Consider the following 24,418-nt stretch of genomic DNA (forward strand, 5'->3'; position numbering starts at 1 on the left):
AACGATTTTATCTTCTAGGAAACACGCAGGTGAACCCTGCCGCTTCTTTCTTTCACAAAACGTTATTTGACTGGAGCTAGGAGGGACAGGATACGTTGATTTGCACAATTAAAAATAACTTCAGAATTTGCCAACAGGTCAAGGGAAGCATTTCTCTTCCTCTGCTCTGCTGAGGCCACATCTGAAGTACTGGGTCCACATCTGGGCTCCTCAGTTCCAGAAAGACAGGGAATTTCTAGAAAGAGTCCAGAGGAGGGTTACCAAGATGGGGCCTGGAGCATCTTCCTTAGGAGAAAAGACTGAGAGACCCAGGGCTGTTCAGCCTGGAGAAGATTGAGGGGGCATCATATCAATGCTTATAAATAAATAAATAAAACAAAATCCAACCTCTTTAAGGGTAACAGAGCACTGGAACAGGCTGTCCACAGAGGTTGTGGAGTCCCCTCCTCTGGAGATGCTCAAGATCCACCTGGACACCTACCTACGCAATGTACTGCAGGGAACCTTCTTTTAAGCAGGACGGTTGGACTTGATCCCCCAAGTTCCCTTCCAACCCCTACAGCTCTTGATTCTGTGATCAGATGCTTCAACCAAGCTCACTGAGGTAGGTCACGTGTTCTTTTCAAAACTCTCACATCTCAGCTTCAAATCATTTAATTAACTACAGTTTTCCCCATTTTCACTGCTAAGCTGATCAACTATTTTTTCATCACTACAGCAAATCACTTTGCAACAAAATTAGCAGCGCTGCACCCCTCAGAAGCAATAACAAAACATCCAAGCCACCCATGAGAAAGAAAGGTGAGGCAAATCGCTAAACCACACAGTTTCTTAGCCAGCTCTTTCTAATCAGGATGGCTTTGTATCACTGCTTCACACGGGCAGAGAGGGGAGGAAATCACAATCTCCTGCTGCCTGTGAGCACTGCTAAAGTCAGTGCAAGCTTTGTGGATGCTGGGCAGGAGCAGGTCTATATAAGGATATGACAGTGATAGCAGAGATCATACTTTGCTCGGGACTGGTCCAGGGCATAAAGAGTTCACGTTGCCCTGAATATGAGCATGAGGAAAGCTGACAACCTGAGTATCCTACCAGAGTAGAGAAATACTGATGATGCGCATCCTCCTCACAGAACATCCAACTGCCTTCACTCAGACAAAAGTCAAAGGGCAAGAACCAGGTTTCTCACACAGACCTACTTTTTCCACCGAGTATCGTCAACCTTCTCCACCATGTACTTTAACGAAGGAAAAATCTACCATCCTTTTGACCTTGGACTTGTTCATTTTCTCTGTCCCTCTCAGTACATGCTCTTTGCTAACCATTCAGCATGCTGTGAGCCCTGATAAAAGTGGTTAATGTTTACTGAAACCTGTGTATGAACTGTACAGAACCTGATGGGGAGGAAGGCAAAGTTCTGCTAGCAGCATCCGTGACCAATTAAAAAAAGTTGTTTTTTCTCCCCAGCTTACTCCCCCCTATACTAAGCAGGTATATCAGTAGATCAGCAGGCAGCACAGGGAGAGCACGTTAAAGTGCTCCTAATCCATCCACCTAGATGTTCAAAAGCGAGGTGCCACTCTGAGAATCATACAGGTAGAATGATGGAATGCAAGAATGCACAAAAGCAGCCACAGAACTGACTGCTGGGAGTTTCTCTCCGGGGATGTGTATTTTACTGCCAAATCATCATTTCCCAAAACAATCTGAAAATCCACAAGTTTAGCAGAACTGCTAATATTTCCTTCCAGCTTTCCTTTCAGGAAGCTGATATATCTCCACTTGAGCAACATCTTCAGCATATCCTCTGATTTAAGTAACTGAAAAAGCAGAATATTCCTACTGTAAACTGAAATGATAACTAACATCTGTCCAATATGTTTGAAAGATCCTATGTTCGCTGGCATCCTTATTATTAACAAGTGTTGTATCTGTGTACTATGTATGGATAATGTTTTGTAATATAAACCAAATGCATGCACTCCACTTCTTAGATAACTGACATTATCTTTGCCTTTTTTTCTAATAAACAGACCAGAGATCAATATTAAACCGCTCTTTCCTCCTTCCCACCATCTCCAGTGACAATGGGATGCTCTCAGGTGTTTAAAGCCATTTTAATTTTGTACTAGAGGGCAGCAACAGAGCCACAGTCACCTTGGAAACAAACATCACCCTCTGTTTGCAGAACAAACAATGGTACCTTTTCAGCCAGTATGAGGCAGGCAGGGCAAGGGGCAGCCAAGCAATTCTGGGGCTTACAGGAGCGTTAACATATTGCATTCATTCACTGCGTCAAAAAATAGTTCAGCACGAGAAGCGAGCCTTTCTCAAAGTGGGAGCCTTTGGCTGAAAACCCAGACAAGCGCATAAAGCTGAGGAGGTCAAACACATCTCCCAAGTCAGCAGTGAGGTCTTTCCTCCATTTCTTTTTTCACTTGCCCTAACCCTCACCCCTAACCTAAGTCCAGAAGACTTTTTTCCCCCCAGTTTCAAAATAAAATCAAAACAAAACCAAGCCTTTTTACCTATTATAAGCAGGAAAAAGAGCCAGATGTTTAGGGGTTCACATTTTATCAGCTGTAAAACTCTCTCATCAAGTTCTTGCTCTTTTGGTCTGTCATAAGCGGAACATTTAAAAGAAGAAAGAGCCCAGCTGCCCTGGTCATCTGTAAGGCCGCTCAGCAAAGCATTTCAAGGTACAATGCAATCACGCTGCCATTTAACTCGTGCATAGAATAGCATTCAGGTGTGCTGTGAAGGAGTGCCAGGCACAACACACCCATGTAAGAACTGCACCAAGGTGATGAGAGCTGCACAAAAGCCAAAAAGAAAAAAAAAAAAAAAGCATCTCCTGGTTTAGATCCATAGATTTCAACATCGCAAATATGAACGTTTTCCTATGGCTTTGGGGAGGGAAAAAGAAACAGAAAAGGCAGACGATCTTAAATCATCTTAACTAGGCCATTAGAAAGACTGGAGCTGGTCCTGCTAACTTAAGCAAGCTTGCCCATGTGGGCAAGATGGGTTCGCTGAGAGCTACCTCTGTGTCAGCTCAGTTGAGTCAGATTAACACTTCTAAAAACCCACCTTAATGTTCATTAAGACGCAGGTTAACACATTAGATGGTCTCACACAGCCACAAGCATGGCTTCAGACACAGCATGCTGTACCTAAGGAGCATCAAGAGGGCTCCGTGTTTTTTTTTTTTAATGCGTTCAGCTAACTCAGCTGACCTCACGCAATTGAGACACACACCCTTTCTGCCTGTCAGGACAGCGGCCTTCTCTGTCTTTTGCTGCTGGGACAGGAGAAGTTAGGTAGGCGCAGAGGTGATTCACATGCAACCCGTCCTTTGCTTACTCCTGGTGGGGGGAGGAGGAGGAGAGGAAAGCACACAGGTGAAAAGCCACAGCTGCTCCAAGGCTATTCCAGTTTTACAGCACCTGATTTATGGAAAACAAAACAAGAACAGAAAAACGGGATTTAAACACCAGCAACCTGCAGGAATCATTATAAATGCCTCCTGCTCTGCCCAAAGGCCAGCCTGGACTCCATCTGCCTTCAAGGCCAAGGAAGGAAACACTCAACTTGAACGGCAGCCAGGATTCACAGTCCACTTTCCAGCAGCTCACACGGGGGGGGCTGTCCCTGCGGCAGGACAGCAGGTAGCACTTCAGTGCAGTTTCAACACCACTATTTGGGATTTCTGTGAGCACGGCACGGGGGACAGAGGGGCTGCTCTGTTCCACAGTGTCATGTGCTTGTGCCATGTGCGCTGTGCGCGCAGCTCAGCAGGCAAGGCTGGAAGGCCCTCCCGCACTTTGTAACAGGCTGCTCTCTGAGATGCTGTGACTATTTCAACAAGCACGTTCCCTGTTGCTTGGGCACGGCTGGAAAAGCTTCCCAGCAAGGCCTGCAGCCAGGCCTCTGTCCTCTGCGCCACGGCAGGCAGGAGCAGCAATTGCTGCTTGCTGCACGACCGGCCCTTCCCTTCCCCTCCCTTCCCCCCGCACAGCCGCCCCCACCCTCCAGGAGCTATCGCAAATCCCCAGGCTGCTCCGACTGCCAGCTGACATAACTGTTTAGTCAGCAAGCAGGCAGAGCAGCGACCGGCCCCCTCCATCCTTCCCCAGCTCCTTCCCGTGGTACTTTCCACGCTGCCCGCCTGTAGAAACAATCTCCGTCCCTCCACAGTGAAGCACTCTGGAAAGTTGGTCTTGCTTCACCCACAGTCCACAAATTTGGATTTTTCCTGTTGTCTCCACCTTGGTGCTGCATGTGACCAGCATCCAGCCCCACAGTGCAAGGACATCCAGCACGAGGGCTGCTGCCAGCACCACTTCCTCCATTTGCTGCAAGAACGTGGCCAGGCTGCCCTGCACCGCGCAAGGGAAGTGCAGCCTAACAGACCTCAGGCACCAAGTGCTCATCCTTCTCCTCTTCCCAAGGTGACTTACAGACTTCATGGAGGTTGAGCAACCACCTTCAAAGTAGAGATATGTGATCCTGGCCAGCACAAGAGCAGCACAATCAGCCCATACCTGCCTACTCTGACTGAACATTTGCAGGTGGGTAGCTGTACCTCTACAAACCTAAAGGAGATCGTGTCCCAGGCAAGGCTGGATTAACAAAAAGCTACTCACAGTTCTCACCTGGACACCTTGCAGTGGGTCATCTCACCTCTCCTGTGCCATTCTGCTGTACACCTTCATACCCTGGAACACAAGTGTTCCCAGTGTCACGGCTCCTCTGTCACCAAGGGAGGTTAAAGGCATTATGATGCCATCCAGTTTGTACAGAACCAGTTTAAACACTACTGAAATGATATTACCTGCGATGACATTCCTAAACCAAAACAACATTTGGCTTATACACAAGCCTGTTTCACTGATAAAGCATTCAGCCTCCTCTTTCCTCCTCTCTTCCCCTGAAGAAATACACACATCCTCTTTTTCAGGTTTCCTCCCAGCTGGGTATCAATACAACTGACTATAATTCATCTGATTACTAAACTGTAGAATAACTGAGAAAAGAGTTAGTGACCTGTCTCAGTTTCTCATGTTTTGAGTATAAAGAATTACTGAAAGAAATAAACACCTCTGCAAACAGCCTCCAAATAATTAAGCGATGATGAAGACTGAAATCCCCCGGAGAAGAAAACCATTTTAAGTCCTGAACTCCTTAATTCGCTCTTTCATGCTTCAGCGCTGAAACATCACATTCTACACCACGCTGCCTGCTGCCAAGAGATAGACAGCTGCAACACGCAGACACAAAAAGGAGGTGTCTTTTGGCTGCAGTTCTGGCTTTCTACGGGTCGTCCTGTTTTACGTGCTGCTCCCTGGAGAAGCTGTAACTTCAGAAATCTAAAAACAAATGGACTATTGGAACTGGCGACAGCCGCTGGCGGAGCCTGTACCAAATGTGTATATGCCACAAAGCCCCTTCACAGTCCATCTTCGCTCGCAATATGGCAGCTTTCTTGGAAACGTGCTGTGGCAGCATTTAGTTGGCTTTTAATATAAATATACCCCTCTTAAGGGAAGTCTGGGCTCTCTGAGAGTCCTCACTATTAGTTCAGCTCCACTGGTACAACCTCTCTGCAGTGACTGATACTCTGCTCCCGCTACTTGCTGCAAACTGACTTCCCCCACTAAAGACACTGCACCAACGTTGGCAAGGATGTGTGAGATTTGTACCAGCTCAGCCAGAACAAAACCTGGACCACAATCTGACATGATGAAACACGACTTCCTTACACAATATCAAGCGTAATTAAGAAAGATACTCTCCTCTTAAGATGGAAATGACTGTGGAAGCAGAAAGAACAGCCGAAGACGACACCATTTACAGAAGCAACAGATTTTTTGCGCAGCTAATGCAATAAAGAGCTTTGCATCAATGCGTGGTACAGTGGGAAGAAGAGACCAGCTTCACAGCTGAAACTCTCGAGTCTATTTGTGCAAACAGCACGTTGTTTGGTGATTCCTGCATGGTGGGTAAGCACCTCCCAGAAGCTCTTCCTCTTTCCCCAGCTGCTCATTCCCATACTGGGAAAGCCTATGGTTTGCTTCCCTTTTAGCAACCAAAACAAAAGTTTGCAGGGTGTGACTGCTATAAGACAGAAAAGAATGGAAGAGGACTGTCGACTCAGACCATTTCCGTGATTTCATTCCCAGAGGAAAGCCCACAAACACTTGTATCAGCACCTCTGAAGAGGATGCAAGCTAAAGTACATGGGCAGGAACCAACAGCCAGAGGTGAGGAGATAAATGGTGGAAAACAAAAACAGAAACCCCTCCTTAAGCTGGTTTTGCTGTAGATTATAAACTGCTTCTTCATGCTGTGATGTCAAACGCACATTCGCGTTGCCAAGGAAATAATTCTGAGGTCACTAATTTGACACTAGCTTGTCACCGGCCTTTTAGTCATCCTGGCAAAGATGCACCAGAAAAGGGAAAGAGGGGAGGAAATGCCTAAATATCAAAAGAGTCCTAAGAAAAAGGCAGCTTCAAAGAGATAACAAACATCATGTGCAGATCTCTGCTGAGATTGCTCCCCTTGCATTGTTTGTAGTCACATACCTGGAAGAATACTTGCCTTGAAGTGGTGGTGGGGGGGAAGCCTTAAACACCAGTGGTGTTAAATACAATCTTTGAAGGCAAGTACCACAATGTACCTGAAAGAGGGGGCCAAGTGGGAAAAGAAAAGGGGCAAAAAAGGGGAAAGTGACTCTATTTAACATAAGCCTACCACTCTTTCAATACCTTACTGATATCATGCTACAAAGATGCCAATGAACTGATAACGACCAGTGAGTGGAAGGGTGAGTGGATGCTCACCCTTACCTTCAGTGAAACTGGAAGCCACAATGAAGGTAAGAATACACTAATATTAAAAATAAAGCACCTAAAGGACCACGCAGTTCTTTCCACATTGCAACTCCAAGCCACTAAAGATTTAAGCCCAGCAAGAGAAACAGAGCAGATGCAGTTCCTATACACCAAGGCAGATAAAACAGACACAGCTAATGACCCCCCACCCATGGAGCACAGCCTGGATTAGGCTCTGTGAGCAGGAATTAATCAACCCAGCAGCAGAGCTGCATGGATTCCAGGATCCATCCCAGCAAGAAACGATTTCTGGTTCATCCGAGGTTGGTTTGAGAACCCAGAAAAGATAAATGGGCAAAAATGAATTCTCCTTGGTCCTTCCACTTATCCTCCTGCCCCTTGCTTTGTTAGAAGATGTGGGCATTTCAATGGTTTGAGCACTGTGTTCAAGAAACATGCAGATGTGGCACTGAGAGACATGGGTTAGAGGACATGTTGGTGAAGGCTTGATGGTTGGATTAGATGATCTTAGTGGTCTTTTCCAACCTTAATGATTCTATAATTGCAAGAAAACAATTATAATCCAAGCAACACAGACGTGCTCTCCTGTTCAAACATATACAATGCCTTCACATTACCTTTTAGATTTTCCTGCTTTAACACCCAAGAGTAGAGAGGACCTTGCAAAGTACATGCCACGCTAGAGCTACATTTCTCAGTTCTTATGCAACCCTTTGGATACTATATTTAAATGCAAGATAGTAAATGCATACATCACCAGCAGAGCACTACAAGATGAGCTTCAAATTCAGCAGTCAGAGCAACAAACACAGCTTGACAGTTTAAAAGGACAGCCTTAACCTCCTTTCTCTGAACAGATATCCTAGCTACTTCCAAACACAACATAAATCACAGCGCCCACAGAGCACTGGACTAAGTGCTCAACAGCTTGTTAGAATGGTTTTATACACAGCAACGCTGAAAGATTATCATTAGAAGCCAGCAATACGTGATGAATAGGGTTTCTCACAAGACTGCTATATTTCATAAATCTTGAGATGCTTAATAGAGAGAATATGTAACCTAGACAAATTTCATTTCTGGCTGTAAGATGCTTTCTTTACTAAAGGGTTTGAAATCACCATCATCACTATTCGTATTACCTGCAATGAAGTTCCCAGTTCTGGCAAGCTGGAATAAAGTTTTTTCCCACAAACTAAACGCAAATCAAGGAGCACGCATAATTTGGTACACAGGTTAAGTAAGGTAGGGCTTTAAAAGCCGTGGTTCCCTTTCAGGCTATGTCAGTACTGAAGAATGTGCAGCACTTTACACAGAGAAAAGGGTTAGCATGACCTGATCTCAACCTCTCCTTTTATAATTTCTACTTCAGCAGTGGCTGTATTTCAGTAGTACCGATTTGCAACGTGCCCTGGGAGCGATCTAACATAAGTAAACACCAGCAGCATGGTTAGTGTTGAAGCAAAATTCTTCTGGTTGCAAGAAGTCAAAATTGTCAGGTTCAGCAACAGGCAGCAATCCTACAGGTGGACAAGTAGGTCAGGAGATCATCAAAAGAAGAGGACAGGAATATAACAGAGTTACAGCAATAAGCAATTCACTACAAGGAGCACAAAGGAATTCCTCTGACAGCTGCTGAGACCATACAGATGGATGAATCCCATCTACCACCCCGGGAAAGCAGTACAGCTACAGCATCTGGACTAGGAAAGCAGGCTAACTTTTGGTGGCAGTACCACTTGGTTTGGGCAGAGCTCAAAGAAATACCCCCACAGCTGGCAAGGACTGATGCCCCTGTCTCTGGATGGATCCCACTCACTAAACTTGCAGATGTGCAGGGTACGCTTCAGGCTGCCATCTGTAGGAATAAAAAGATACTTAGTGGAGGGATGCAGGGACACCACTCCTAGAAACCAGGAGTGTACGCGGGGAGGATGGCAGAGAGCAAAGCATGATCTAAACAAGCAGCTCTCAAGTGATCAGGATGGATGCAGCTGAGCCAGATCTTCACACACAGTCAGCATCTCCTGTCTGTAATGTGCCAGTACTGAGAAAGTTCCCCCCCAAAAAAAAAGAAACTGCTGAAGGAAAGAATCCTGGCAGCACCTGTAAATCTTCAAGCCTGTCCAAGTGTATGTCTTACAGAAGTAAATATGTGGGCAAATAGAGTACGTTTGGCATGTGTCTGTGATAGATGCTAAGAAGGCAAACCATAGCTGCTTTCACAGGTGAACAGCTTCTGCATAACCACTGACACTCAGATGGAGACTCCAGCATGAAAGGAACGCCACTGAGGTGATACAACAGAGATCCACGCAGTCCTGAAAGGCATGGAGAAGGTCAGCAGTGATGCATTACTTATTATTTCCTACAGCCATAAATGGTATCAAGCGGAAGATATCCAATGGCGGGTTTAGGAAGCTGGGTTTTTACCCCTTCTCCAACAAAGCACGTAGCTAAAGTGCAGAGCTCACCTCAACATGCCAACTGTCTGTGCAGGTTCAAAAAGCCAAGCTCAGGAAAAAAAATTCTTGAACCCAAATACTGAACTGCTCTAAAAATTCACTGGCTCAAGATTCCAGAAGCTGTGCTTGGAATACTACACCAGGAAAGCACCAACAACAGATGTCCCTTTGCCACGCTCTATCCTGATAGATCCACATCAACTGGCATCCTGAGCTAGAAGGGATTCTGGCCTGACTTGTTATTAGACACAAACAGGATTCCCTCCAGTTTTCAGTTTTGCAGGTGAATGCAGCCTGACTTACTCCACAGGACTGAAAAACCTTCAGCCAAAGATCCAGAGGCATTTCTTCCAGCAGCAGCACCAGCTCCAAGAGGCATCTCCTGCTCTGACCCCAAGTTTCAGTGGAGAAGGAGGTACCAGGAACTGCTAATTCCAGGACAGGGCAGAGCTGGCGAAACGTCGCTGGAACCGCAGCTTCAGCATGATTCAGGTCAGGACGAATTCAGAGGTTACCACACGACAGCTGTCTCCCCTGTCTGATGGCTAGAGGTTACCGTGCTTGCAGCAGGGACATGTCCAACACCAGAGCTGCCCATAACTGACGTTCAACTCAACTGAATTCAAGCACAGTGAACTCTGAAGTGCAGCACACAGGAGGAACGAGACACGCTCACCCTTCCGTCTTCTCATCTACGCTAACCAAGCCCTTCACCTGGGGCCAGAGCAAGCAGCAGGATGAGAAACCTCCAGAAACACTGAGGTCATTTCTATAGCAAACATTTGCCTAAGGCCCTCACCTATGCAGCGAGCTCAGGCGCTCTTATTTTCCAGAACTCATGTGAAGGCCTTTGGGCAGGGATAGCAGTGAGAGACACGTCTACAGACCACCTCCATCTGAAGAGTCCAGCACAAAGCCAGGCCCCTTGCTGGCATGGCCGCAGGCCATATTAACTTGTCGCCTTCAATATGCACCCAGCAGAGTTCAGGTCATGGATTTGTTGGAAGTTCATCGCTTATTCAAGCTTTTGTGCGAGGGGTCATTGCTGTCAAACCGTCTGCTTTCACAAGCACAAAAGCTCATGTTAAAATGTAAATACTTACAGGTGTTCCACCAGGCACTCAAGATGAAAGACAGAGCAAATATATTAGCCCTAGCTGTATTTTACCACGCTGTAGTACTTGAAAGTCATCTGCTTCTGAACCAGGGGTTTTATGTGGGTTCATCTGCCTAGACAGGAAGCGTGATCTAATGGTGAAGACGCAGCACTGGATACAGAGCACTTGGGTTCTTTTGCTGACTCTGTTACTGTCTATGTCACCTTCATTAAACATGTTTTTCATGCCATTGTCTGGATTGAAAAGAACACAAGCAGATGCTTATTCTGTCTCATACAACTGCTGTGACCCTGTGTCATTTCTGCTAATTACTACAAGAATACCCAAATGACATAGGAAATGTTAATCCAACCTGTAAGTTAACCTGAGTTAACAAAGAGCATCAGCCATATAAAAGAGCACCAAGTCCTTCCCAAATGCCTGCGCCTGTGCTGTTTGTTTTTCAAGACAGACTCTCTGCAACTTTATTTCGGCCTTGATGGAGACAGTGTGTTGCACATTCAGCTTTGCAACAAGCCTGGATAGGCTGGCTTACCCCTGTCACCTGTATTGGTGCACTGTGTAGTCCTTGAAAGCCATTCAGATACAACTTCTGTGCAGGGGTAACACCACAATGCGAGCACAGCCCTACTGGGAAAATCAACTCCCCAACTGTGGGAAGAAGTAAAGCCAATGGAGGCAGCAATCACCACGTCACCCTGGAATCCAGTTTCGTGTCCAGTCCAACCTTGTTCTGCGATTGAGCAGCACAGTACTTGAAAAGCTGGTATCTTCCTCCCTCAGTATTTCAAGCCACATGTTGTGACTTTGGGAAGCTGCGCGAACACTACATCTGAAGGAGTCATCTATGGCCTGACAGCAACTTGCATTCACTTCATTTTCAGGAAATTTTGCACTGTTAATCCCACATCAGAGGTCAGACAGCCCCGCAGCCCTCACTCATGGAGCCTTTCACCATCAGGGACTCTTGCTATGAACACACAAGGAAAGGCAGCTTCAGTAAACCACAGCAGTGTCATCTCTGCAACAGCACAGGGGAGCGGAAGGGAGCTGCCAACAGCAGCGTGATTGATGTGCACTCCCCTCCCCTGCTCAAGTAATGGAAGGAGGGAAAGGGAGCACACATAGGACTGCAACCTGCTGTATCTCATTCAGCATCCCGAGCTTCTCAAGCACAGTATGATGTATGAAAGTACGATCTGCCACAGTACGGCGACTTCTCAGAGACAACACGGGACAAGAGAGAAGGGAACGGTACTGATGGGTTTATCCAGCAGCACCCAACTGTTCCCAGTTGTATTTCTCTTAAAAGAAAAAAGCAGGAAAACTGACACATTGCAGACACTCACAAACCTTACGGTGTTTCTCCTTTCTACTTCTTGCTTTTGGTAACTCGCTCTACTTAAACGCATTTCTCCTAACTCTCACTCACTCATGCAAAACATTCCCATCCCTACAGAAAGCAGAGGTCTGTTTCAGAGAGCAAAAAAACAACCCCAACCCAACATAAAAGCAGTAATGTTTTTTACGCCCTGCCTTCTCCTCTTACTGCAGCTCCCAGCTGTGCCCCCCGGCCCCCCGCATGCGGTGCGGGCTTTAAGGAGCGCTGGTTCTGCTGACATCAGTGAGGCTCCGGGGGCCATCCCGGCAGCTGCTGCTGCTCCTGTTGGTGGCGGTGAGCCAAGGCGCTGCTGTGCCGTTTGGTGATGTTCCCTCCTGCTGGCTGCCCCCCCCACTCCCACCCACACGTCTGCAGGGCTGGGTGAGGTGGTCACAGGCAGCCTGAGGAGACCTAAGCAGAAAAAGAGCACCTTTCATTTCCAGACTCTGGTCTAAAAGCAGTCGGTGATGACTGACAGCCATACCATAAGGTGAAGGAATAGCAGTTCTCCTTACTGGATGGCCAAGGTCCACATTGCCCTTAGGACTTTGCCACCTAAAGGAGAGAAATGCCACTCTCTTTCTCTCCCTACTCTTCCCAGAGCCCCGCTCCGTACAGCTGTTGCCCCGTCTTAAACTAAACCCCATCCTCAGAGGCAGCTGTTCCCCAGCCAAATGCTGACAGCAGAGCAGCAGAACTCGCCCAAGAGCGCGACGTGTGTGCAAGCCATCTTCCAGCAGCAGCAGAGGGGCCACGCTGCAGCCCTTTCCCTTCACTCTGCCGCTCCCTTCTGAAGGCAGAGCAGGCTGTGCCAGGGCACCCTTTGGCCCAGCTGACCCCACAGGCACAAGATTTCAGCAGCCAACGATCCCAGCAGCGGGGAGCATCCCCACGCTGAGCCGCAGCCAGATTCAAGGAGAAGAAAGGTGGCAGCCAACTTCACGCACGCCTTCAGAGCCTGCAGCTCAGACCCCATGTCAAGATTAGGAAAGTATGCACACACAGAGAACACATGAGCTGCCCCAGCGTTCGGCTTTAACTCTTGCAGGCACTGCCCGTGGACGGAGCTGGAGCTCAGAGCCACTGCTGTCACCACATCTCCTCCAAGCCGGCCCCTCTCAGGCCACGAGAGCAGCCGTGCAGCCTCGAGCTGAGCAGGGCTTTCTCAAGTAGGTCAGAAACCGAAGCCAGCGAGACGCGCTCGGAGTTGCAGCTCACATGGGTTAAAGATTCTGGCTTGTGTCATGAATACTTTTTCTGCAAGTTAAACACAGGCCCCAGTCCTGAAACACTTCCCTTCGCTTCACCCATGCCAGTATTTTGACTTAAATGGAACAACCTCCTTAAGTAGAATTATATCTATGTTTGAAGTGTCTGCAGGATCAGCGCTTGGCATGATCCACGCTTGCCTCCGATGTACACGCACACCAGCACATTTTAAACATACCTGAAGAGCCACTAGGCTGAGCTGTGCTACGATGGAGGGAAAAAAAAGATGGTAAGTCCCTCTACAGCAAATGTTCTGTGTTTGTGTGTGGTAGGATGGTTCCTTGGGACAGAGAAGTAGGGATGTCTAAAGGCTACAGCTGGAAGCAAGAGGAGGGACCCTGACCCTTGGTTTGGCTGGGCAAAGCTGAACCTCAAAGCTAAACACACATGTACACCATCAGCTCCAGAAACAATTCTAGGTGTCACTTATGATTATTTTTTCCTAAGTTATTATTCCTTAGAAGAGGTACAATTTAGTGCAGTGGTCCTAAACTGCAAAGAAACCTCCTTTAGCCAAGAAACCAAATCATCACCTTACTCTCACGTAGCCTGAACAAACACAGCAGATACCAGCACGAGTTCCCCTGGAACAAACCAGTCAAATTCATTCAAATCTTCATGGAGAGTAGCAGGGCAAAACCCATTCCCGTTCCCAGAGCTTATTACAGTAACATGACTAAACACGCTCAGCAGCCCAATGTGATAGGATGCATCCATTTGCTGATGCCAGACGAAGATGCATGTCTCTTACACATGGCACCCGCTCTCAGAGGCTGCTTTCAAAAGATGTTTTGAAAAGCGACCTGCTGCGTACATTCTTCACAAGTCATAGTATCACCGGCTGTGCGAGCGTTTGACCTCTACTTGCTATGTGCTGCGGACAAAAATCTGACATCAGCTTATTCCAACCTTAGCAACACCAAAGTGCTCTGACAAAGCTGACAGCAACAGGCTACTGCAACGCACCCACATCGCCCAGACGGACCCCCGACGTGCTGAGAATGCAACTGGTTTAGTACGTGAGCCACATGTTTTAAATTTGGGTTGGTTTAATCCCGGTAAGTAACCTGATTAAAATGGGAGTCTTCTCTGGAGGTCTAATTTCTAGCTGTTTCCATTACTCCATATGCTTTCATGTCGTATAAACATAACAAACGATACATACATCACTGTTGGGGTGACTTAAGAATCCAGTTTAAAGCTACGATGCAAGTTACTCGAGGCAGGAGAATTAGATTACGTTCTGAGCCAGCAACCGCACTTCATTTCACTCTCGGGAACATGATGTATCAAGGGGGTGATTCCTTTCTATTCCCATTTCTGCCTTTCAGAATAGTAACACTTGCCATTTTTACATACAGGCCTATAGGTAAAATGAAAGAGAAAGACACGGTCTGATCACGATGCCTTAAGATCGGTACCATAGAATCATAGAATCACCCAGGTTGGAAAAGACCTTGAAGATCATCAAGTCCAACCGCAGCCTAACCAGTACCCTAACTCTAAAAACCCTACACTAAATCATATCCCTGAGCACCACATCCAAACGGCTCTTAAATACAACCAGGGATGGCGATTCAACCACCTCCCAGGGGAGCCTATTCCAGTACCTAACTACCCTTTCTGTAAAGAAGTTCTTCCTAATATCCAACCTAAACTTGCCCTGGCGCAACTTGAGGCCATTAACTTGTAATTTAATTGAAGAGCATTTTTGCTCCTAAATCAAGCAACACACCACCTCCTGAATATATACTTGTACTACTACCTAGGAAACAATCCTGACTCTTTGTCCCTCACGTGCAATCCAGGCATTTGTGATGAGAACATTCTGAATTCTACCTTGCAACCAAAGCTCTCCGTCCATAGGCAGACACCTCAGCAGCAGCGCAGGTTCCCAGCATGCCTCAACCTTGATATCTGGAAAGCCTCCGCTATAGCGTAAGAGGATAGTTATAATTAAACATTTATACTGAGGTAGTGCTGAGCGGGTCAGTTCCACAGTGTGTTAGGTGGCTTTTCAAAACTCGGTAATTGAATGCTGATCCCTGCCCTGAAGAGTTTATAGTGTAGGAAATCAAAGCGTAACACTTGGCATCTGTGTACTGGGAATTAAACAAAGACCACCACCCGCTCATTTTGAGGGTCTCTGGACTACACGCCTCCTATAAACATCCATTACCAGAAATAGTGGAAATTTTTAAATCAGCACACTGGACTTTCCTACTACGCATCTGTGCTACTCAGTTGTGTCTGAATTACCCACCGGGACAGCAAACACAGCGTGCAGTTTGTACAGTGTGCTGACATCTTCTTGCCCAATGTCAATCATTTTTGGCTCAAATACCTTAGCGATCATTCGGAAAAGAAAGCCAGTGAGCACACAAACAGAAGCGCTTGCTGCATGCAAGTCACACGACTGAGGCACTGCTGGCAAGAAGGGCTGCCAATGCGCCCAGTCACAAGCCAGGCATCAGCAGCTCCTCCTGCACAGGGTCACTTGAGGCTCCCAGCCGACCCCAGGCAGGCACCAGCACACGTTGGCTATTGGACCAACTACAGCCACAGGCAAGTCCATGGCATTCCCAATCTATTGGCCCACATCTTTTCCTATGGAGCTCAAGAGTTACGCAAGGGCGTAAATAAAAACTCTGCCCCCAGACACACAGGGACCATCTGCCCCACGTCCATCGTAAGGGAAAACTCCCCACACCCTTTTCCTGTGGTGAAGGACTGGCCTAGGAAGGACAAGTCTCTTCCCTCTCACCACAGAGAATGCAATCACAAAAGCTAAACCATAGCCTCTATGGTGAAGAGAAGGGATGCAGCAATGCCCATGCTGTATCGGTGACGTTCAAACCCAAGACAGAAGAGAGCTTCATCAAACAGGCCATTATAGCTCAAGGTCAGTTTGCTGTTTATCAAACCAAAGTCCTAAAATAGATGCGCTGATTTTATAAGTACACCTGTAGAAATTCTGAGCACCAGAAAAATACAAAGGCACTATCAGCACCGCTGTTTTTTAAAGTTTCCTGGTATCTTTCGTGCTATGAATGCTCAGGAGCTTTCAGCTGTGTACACCCCACATAAAACCTTCAACCAGTGAAATCTGAAAGAATGCTGATTCGAACGATGCCACATTTTCCACCTCTACATGCTATTTACACATCTGATTTATTAAACATGCCAAAGCAGCCAGAATGAGACACAACCTGTGTTCAGCTTGGCCCACTTGACAGTTCTGCCAACACCTCAACTTTCATTTGCTGACTATAGAGCATTTAAGATGAGAACCCTTACCAATTACTCCAATCTTTCTTTTCTTTTTTGCCTTGGGAACCATGGAAAATCCTCAGTCAGCTTACACGTTCCAGGAGCTTTCAAAGCAGAGACTGGGAATGGCTTGAGTTGTCTTTAATAGGACTGCTGAGCTCATGGAATCCACCAGTTTCTTCCTGCAGAGTTCACAATGGGCATGGCTTGTTCCCAGGGTAACTGGCATCCATGGGGAGGTACAGATCACCTCACCCGCCCCCAGGAAGTGGGGACAGACAAGATTTCTCCCACGAAGCGCAGGTAACACTGATACAGAAATAACTAATTCTTTATGACTTAAAGAAAAGCACAGTTCCCATCAATAACCTCCATTTACAGCAGGGAAGGAGCACGGTGATACAGCTCTCAGCCATGTCACAACACAGCAGCCAGGCTCCTGCCAATTCAAGTACTGTTAAAAGACCATCCCGAGCAGAAAAGCCACCTATCAGCTGTGAAAGCTGGATGTTGATCCAAGACCTGTTCCACAAGCTGCTTAGGACCACAGTTCTGAATCTTACTTGGAAACCAGTCAGTTGTACTGACACCTTGTTGGATCACCTGATAAGGAAGAGGAACCACTGACACCTGCAGCTGTTAGAAAAAGAAGCCAAAAGAAATACATCCTCCAGATCAACTCAATGCAAGGCATAAGGTGCATCTTCATCGAGAAGCACTTGTCATTGCACTCACACTCCTTCCCCTGGAACGTACAGACAAAGCTCATAAAGGGGAGCCTTAGTAACACAGCTACACCTCTCCCACAGCATGCAGTTCCACATGCAGTTACTGATGAAAACATCAATGCAGGATATCTTTAGGCTTTTGGAGTTAAGGAAGGGGACAAAGATGGCAAGGGCATGCACAAGATGCCACAGCCACCTGTTGTCCTCAATACACACAACTGCATCACCATCAGAAACATACAATGCACATACAGAGGAAGAACAGCACACTGGTATTCACATCCTGGTGCTTCACATCTGCTAAGAGAAAGTGAATTGAATTTGATGAAGAAAACACATTCTGTGTGGCGAACAAGGAACTTTAGCTAGGCTCTTTCCCCTACCCAAAGCTGCAAGTGATCCAACTTAAAAGGGACATTGCACCCTAAAGGAAATGAAAGAAAGCACTGCTGCTTAACGTGCAAAATACAAAGCAGTTCTTCCTTGTCCAAGCAGCAGCGATAGCAGTGTGAAGGAGCACGGCCTCAACACAGGAATGGAATTTATTGCTGTGATGCAAGTACTCGGAGCAGAACACTCCCAGGCACTGATACATCTGCACACTGACATCACCTGCTGTATGGAACGGGACTAACAGGGGCTCTCGCTCATACCAGCTAATTGCACACGATAAAAGAAAAGGCCGCCATGCTTTAATGGGAGCATTTTGTTCTTCTCATCTTGGGGGAGCAGGCATATTCCTATCTTAACAAAAAAGGAGGTTTGTCAGCGGTTGACCATCCTGTTTTCAAAGAATGGATGATGCTGACAACCCATACCTACAACACCTACAAGCAAATCTGCGATGTATCAAGAAGGCATGTGCTATTGCACCTGTTAAAATCTCCACCAGCAGATGACAACTGGAGAAGCCTTACATCCATCAGGGCCTGACACCTCCATTATTAACCACAAAATACATCTATTTTCAGAGGCAAATGAGCCAGTCACCCAGGCACAGCAGCACAGAAGACATCTCTAAGATGCTTAACTTTTTACTTACAAGTGCCTTAAAAGCCAGAATTTCATCTTTCCAAGCCAATAGCAACTGCACTGTCGAGCCCTTCAGCCAGCACTTTTTAAGGGCTCTACACAAAGTAACATCCCCAGTGCAAACAGATGTTTATAGACTCCAGATGCCAGGACCAGGGGATGCCTTCTTCAAAGGCAAAGGCGTCCATCAAGATGCTAAGATTAAATGTATGAGATTAAATGAGTAAATAAATTAAACACAAAACGTTGTGTTCTGTTTTTTTGCCGAGGAAGGTTAGATGCAGGAAAAGGATGGAATTTCAAAGTTGCATTCCAGGTGCAGCAAAGGAGATGGATCAAGGTGTTAAAGGCCCCTCTCCCTAATGGTCCTTGGAATACCTGCTTCAATCCAGGAGCCTAACAACGCCCCTGGGGGATTCTGGCAGCTTTTCTTTTCCCTGCCTCTAGCATCTCTATGGATGGCCAGGGCTCCTCAGGTGAATCCTGCTGTTAAAACAGCTGCCTTTCTCTGCATCTTTAAAGAGGCATTCAGAGTCCCTTAGCATTACTTAGTTGAATCACTCTGAATAAACAGTCTCCACCCATCAACTCCTTCTTTTGTGTAAAGCACCTATTCAAAGGCAGCCACCTTTATTGATTGCTAGGCTGGCCAACCTGAAAGCAGAAATACCACTATTAAAAAAACAAGAAGAAAAAAAAAGCACAACAGGATACAGCAGAGCACCTGTGCTTATTTCTAAAGGAAGCACAGGTCCAGGTGTTGCTCAGTTGCATTGTACAATTCATCTCTGCCTGCAGCAAGTATCTGTGAGCCCGGGATCCACAGAATCACAGAATGACCCGGGTTGGAAGGGACCTCAAGGATCATGTAGTTCCAACCCCCCAAACATACACATTTACTAGATCAGGTTGCCCAGGGCCCCATCCAACCTGGTCTTGAACACCTCCAAGGACGGGGCATCCACAACCTCCCTGGGCAGCCTGTTCCAGGGCCTAACCACTCTCCTAGTGAAGAAGCCCGTGACCAAGGATCCCACTGACTCTTCTCCCTTTGGTCCAGGCCCTTTTCCTTGTTCTGACCATCACCTACTGTTGCAAGAGAGCAGCACAAGACAAACCAGCCATCCAACAGGAGTCCGCAGCTTATGCTCCAACTGGCAATTATTGGCACTTGTAACATTTCATCACAAGACATCAGCAGGAGCACTGAGCAAATTCTGTCACCCTGCTGGGAGTGAGACATGAAGGGGAATGAGAATGGGATGCTCGGGTGCTGCTGCCCTGTGCTCACTGCTATGTCCTGGGCCCTCAGGGCTGTGATAGGGACAGCCAGAGGGGAGGGAAGGACTTTGGGTGGGAAAATGCCACAGCTGGCAGACATCAAAGATGAGCCACTAGAGCTCTTGCACCGAAAAGCACAGAGGCAACGCTCCTGAAATTCCTGTTCAGAAGTACCCCAGAGCCAGCCCAGCGCTTCCCATCTCAATCTCACCTATTTTCATTTGTAATAAAACACTGATAACCAAACCTGACCTGGCAAAGGTCTCCAAGCCCCAGGCCTTCCCAGCCCTGGTTCTGAACAACAGCTTGGCAGGTCAGTTCTCCCACCTCTCGCAGCAAGCAACTTGCTGCCTGTCATTTCAAAAGGCAACTCGTGTCACCCCCAGAGTTTACTTTTGCTCCTCCACATCCTTCTCCCAAGAGCTACAGAGTACCTGAGCACTACATCCTCAATGAAGCTGCACTCACAGGAAGGTGAAACAGCTCCCAGTTGCTTTCTAACATGCCAAAAACTCTTGAAGAAAGCGCATTTTTTAAAGGCTGTAATCCCACACTTTGCTCGGATTCGGAAAGGAAGTAAAGGAAAAAAGACATGGAGCAACAGGCGTTCCCACTGCCGCTGGGAGACCTGCACGCAGCGCTGCCATCCCCCTCCAAGGACAATTACCTCCAAGGCAGAAAGCAGCAGGTCAGCGAGGCAGCCGGCTCACGCTGCTAACACAGCCCAACAATGCGCTCGTTTTACAACAGCCTGCATTGCACTGGAAGCAGCAGGCACGATTTCACACGTTGCAAGAGTGTACACCTCAAACACACATTTCCAAACCCAGGCATCATCCATCAAAAAGCTAAAACGGGGCTTTTCTTGCACACGCATGGAGTTGAGCCTAACAGGATTTACTTGTTTTCTGCCCGTTCCTGGGGAGCCTCTGCAGTCCCTGCAGGCTGCTATCCAACATGCATCAGATGCTCCCGGAGAAGTGAGCAGCAGATAACTCGGCAAGGACATTTGCAAAGGGCAGAGAGAGCCCAATCCCGGTCACATTTAGGCATACTGGAGGAGGGTGGAATTACTTCTGTGCTTAGATAACCTGACTGCTCGACGCAGTGCTCCAGAAAGCTTTCTTCACTCTTCTAAGTCATTTCTGTCCCATGTTTTACTACTAAAAATTGGTATTTGAGGTCAATGAAAAAAAACCTAAAACAAAACATTGCAACTTAAAAAGTGAATCCCTTACAAAAACGCTCAGGTTAATTTTAGCATCCTTCTGTTTAGCTGCTTAGCAACACTTATCCTATGACCTTCTAAGCACCACCTACTTTTACAAGGGATAATGAATATAACCGAAGGGGTTTATCTATATGTTTTTAATCTATACAATGCAAGTACACAAACAGGTTAGACTTCAAGAAGAAATCCTAATGAAAACAATCCAAGCTGTATTTCTGCCTAAGAAGAAACTTTGGTTGGCTGAAGCCGAGCTATTGTTACGGTTGCAGCACAACTTCAATGCAGACAAAGCGATAACATCCTTAAGGACCGAGAGAAGCGCGATGCACGGCGGTGCCTGTTTGCCTTGGGAAACACCGCGCTTGCCTTTGGTATCGAAGAAGATTATGGATATTACTCAAAGATCATTAAGACACTCGGCTTGCCCAGTTTTGAAACATCAAGCCTCTCCTGCACCCTCAAAATCACAACACGAAGGGCAGGGGGGCAGCGCGTGTTGCAAGGTATTAAGGACGGCTGCTGCACAACCTGCAGGAGCTGAGTCAGAGCTCCTGCTCCAACATCCGCACAGCCCAGCTCTGGGTGAGGGGAAAAAAAAAAAAGCCAGCAGACACCCTGCTACTTTCTGCCTTAAAACGCTTATTTTTCAGGGCCACTACTTAGTGAAAGCAATGAGAAATAGTGGCTAGGAAAACAGTCAAACAGTTTGACAACTACCAGCTCCCAGCAAAGTAGAAGGAAAGGAAAAGTTTGTGCTGTCCTCCGCACTGTACTTAGAGGACAGTGTGTTTCCAAGCACTGTGCAAAGTGGGATGCCAGCAGCAGGAAGGTGGGGCAGCAAAGGGGCTGCATCCCACCAGCAGGTGAGGGCGGCCCCGGTCCTTGGGATGATGGGATGATGGGCTCCTGCTGTTCCTGGATTTCTAACAAACAAAAGGGCCCATTCTTCCCTGGGTGTACCTAACTCCCGTTAAGGCTAAGGGGCATTATGCAGGCACACTGAGAGCAGACTGGATACCCCCTAAATCTTCAAAGGGAAAATTAGAACCTAAAACAAATATGGCTGGCCTGACCCTGAGTCACCGCATCCCTCTCACTCACACTGACCCGGCGGAAAACAGGAACTGCGGTAACAAAACACAGGGCTCATTTCAGCCCTCGATGCGAGAGCCTCAGCCACCCTAACAGCTGTGTGCTGCAGGGTGACAAGACGGCGTTAGTTAGTTAGCAACTGCTCCTGTTGTTAATAAGCAGATATTCCTTTCTTCCCCCCCCCCAAAGCAGAGCGTTGGAATGGCAGTGCACAACAACTGTGTGCTGCCCCAGACTCGGTTGTGGGACTCCATTCTCAACGTGGCGAGGTGCTTATCTACACCAGGCGAAAAGAAGGAGCTGGGATGGCACTGCTGTTCCCCACATCGTCGTCGTCCTCCCTCCTCCCCCCTTCGAGTGCAGCTTGCCGCAGGCAGGATGCTGACGGCTCAGGGCATCAGCGGTTGGGCCTGGTGGTCTGAGGAGGGCTCGGCTCTCCCCACCAGGGTGCAGCTGAGAGGTGGGACGAGGCAAAGTTTAGAAAAGAATCCCGAGAAATGAGAAACGCTTAAGAACGGTGGAAAAAAAAAAGGAGCCGCGTGCGTGCAGAGGCGAGGAGGAGGGAGAAGCACAGGGAGAAGAAGCCAGAGGAAACTTATCTGCGACATGACAAAGTTCAATCCACCGCCCTCCCTCCTCTGCTCGACCGAAAAAAAAAACCACCACCCGGTTGCAGCATCTCGCTGCCCGAGGCCCTACTCTGCCCGACAACAGCGCGGCCCCTCCTCGCCGGGGGTCGGCATAAGACCCCCCCTCTTGTCCCACAACCCGTGGCTCCGGGGACACCATGGGAGGGAGGCTGCCCTAAAAGTTTGTCTCGGGTTGGGCTGGATGAAGGGGATCCCCCCCCACCCCTCCCTGCTCGGATGCAGCCCCGCTCCGCACAAAGACGGCGGAGGGAGGGGGGGGATACCCTCCCGTCTCAGCGTCCCTCTCCTCGGGAGGGGAAAGGACACGCACGTCCCCGCTGGGGGATGGTGGGAGGAGGGAGGAAGAGGAGGAAAGGGGGGAAAAAAGAAGAAGAAAAAAAAAGAGCGAGAGGAGGGAGAAGGGCGGCAGGAGGGAGGGAGGGGGGCAGGGAAAGGGACGGAAAGTTGTTGGGGGGGGATGCGGTACCTGCGGAGAGCCGCCTGCATCCCGGCCTCCTCGCTGCGGCCTCCGGGAGGGCCCCGGGGAGAAGTTAAAGGGCTGAGGGCCGGGGGCTGCCGGCGCCGGGCTACGAGAGGTGGCTTCCTCGCAACCCCATCCCAATTGAGGCGCTGGCCGGTTAAAAATAAACTTTGCAGCGGGAGGGGGGGATGATCTGGCCGGATTCCTGAGCTCAGACGGTTTAATATGGATGAGCATCAGGTCCCGAAGGCAGAACGCCGCGGCCGGTGCCGCTGGTTGGTAGAAAGTCTGCAACAGGGAAGGGGGAGAAAAAAAAAAGCGAGCAAAGCCAGGAGCCGCGGAGGGAGGAGAGGAGAGGGAGGAGCGGGGGAAGGGAAGAGGGAGGCTGCACGAACTCATCATCATCTCCACCGCTGGCAGCCAAACTTTTTTCCTCCCTTTTTTTTTTTTAAAAGGAAACTTTTCCTTTCTCCCCCCGACAAGCGCTTCAAATTCACACCGCCGCGAGTTGCTCGCTCCCCAACCCCCCCCCCCCCCCCCCCCCCCACACACACACACACAGCACGGTGGTGGAGAGGGGGGGAATGAAAAGCAAAACCCCACTTTATTTTCCTCCTCTCTCCTCTCTTCTCGTCTCCTCGCATCGGGCGGGGAGCGCCGCGTTGCCCGCGGTACTTACGGCGCACTTTGCTGGGGCTGGGCTGCTTGCGCCTCGACATGCCGCCGGGATGGGCGCCGGGGGGCAGCGAACCCTCCGGGTGAGCCACCAACTTGTTCCGGAAAAAGGAATCAAAATGGCGTTTCTGGGGATGTGCAAAGTTCATCAACTCCGCTCTAACTTCCCGTCCTCCGCGCCTCCCCGCAGGGGAGCGATGGGCGAGCTTCGGGACCCCGCCGAGCCGCGCTCCGCGGCCGCCCCCGCCCCCCGACCCGCCCCCGCGCTGCCCCGCGCGGCCCGATAAGGACGGCATCACGTGGCGGCCGGCTCCCTCCCGGGGACGAGCCGCCGTCGCCGCCTGGGGCGCGGAGCATCCCGGCTCCGGCCCGCGGGGTGCCCCGGCCGGGGGGGGATGTTGCCACGCGGCTCTCGGCGGGGTCTCCCCTCAGCGCGGCCCCGCGCCTCGTCAGGTGACAGCCGCCGCCTGGCAGCTCCCCGGCACGGCCCGCTGCATCCCGGCCACTTCTTCGTAACTTTTTACCTCAGGAAACGCTCATCCCGCACGTTTTTTTGGACCGGGAGTCTCTCTGAGGAAGCGAAAGTCCAAATGTGGTGTTCAAGCACTCTGTAACACCTGGTTACAGAGCTTCTCTCTGTCACTGGTACCACAGCGTGAGCTGGAGGATTCAACAGGTGATCTGTTGATGATCAGACAGGGATCTGACTGGAAAGCCAGTCCAGAGCTGTGTGCTGAATACTTCAGTCTTATGCACTCACAGTGTGTGTAAACTCTCCATCCCGAGAGCTCGATGAGAAGGAAAAAAAAAAAAAAAGGAAAAAAAAAAAAAAAGTCAAATAAAACGAGTTGAGAGGAATGCCTCAATGAGGAGCTGGCTTTCTCTTCAAGGAAATGGTTATTTATGCTA

General features: G+C 48.5%; 1 protein-coding gene and 1 long non-coding RNA gene across 8 annotated transcripts in view; one reads left to right on the forward strand and one right to left on the reverse strand.

Annotated features, from left to right (window-relative positions):
* Positions 1-23,797, reverse strand: part of RREB1 (ras responsive element binding protein 1) — a 115,536-nt gene extending 91,739 nt beyond the window's left edge. For 3 of the 7 annotated variants that reach the window (XM_015854543.3, XM_085537777.1, XM_085537776.1), the window contains exon 1: positions 23,514-23,797. In XM_015854543.3, the coding sequence (XP_015710029.2) occupies positions 23,514-23,658 (145 nt within the window). In that variant the 5' untranslated portion in view covers positions 23,659-23,797. Of the gene's footprint in view, positions 1-22,840; positions 23,187-23,513 lie in introns of those variants that run through there. The other 4 variants (XM_015854537.3, XM_015854538.3, XM_015854539.3 and 1 more) reach the window with 4 other exon arrangements.
* Positions 16,561-16,842, forward strand: LOC146761953 (uncharacterized). Its single transcript, XR_014942780.1, has 2 exons — positions 16,561-16,663; positions 16,742-16,842. It is a non-coding gene; the product is annotated as an uncharacterized LOC146761953 (long non-coding RNA).
* Positions 23,798-24,418: the final 621 nt, after the last annotated feature.

Source organism: Coturnix japonica, chromosome 2 (assembly GCF_054131305.1).
Source record: "Coturnix japonica strain WE chromosome 2, WE-NBRP24, whole genome shotgun sequence".
Lineage (NCBI taxonomy): Eukaryota > Metazoa > Chordata > Aves > Galliformes > Phasianidae > Coturnix > Coturnix japonica.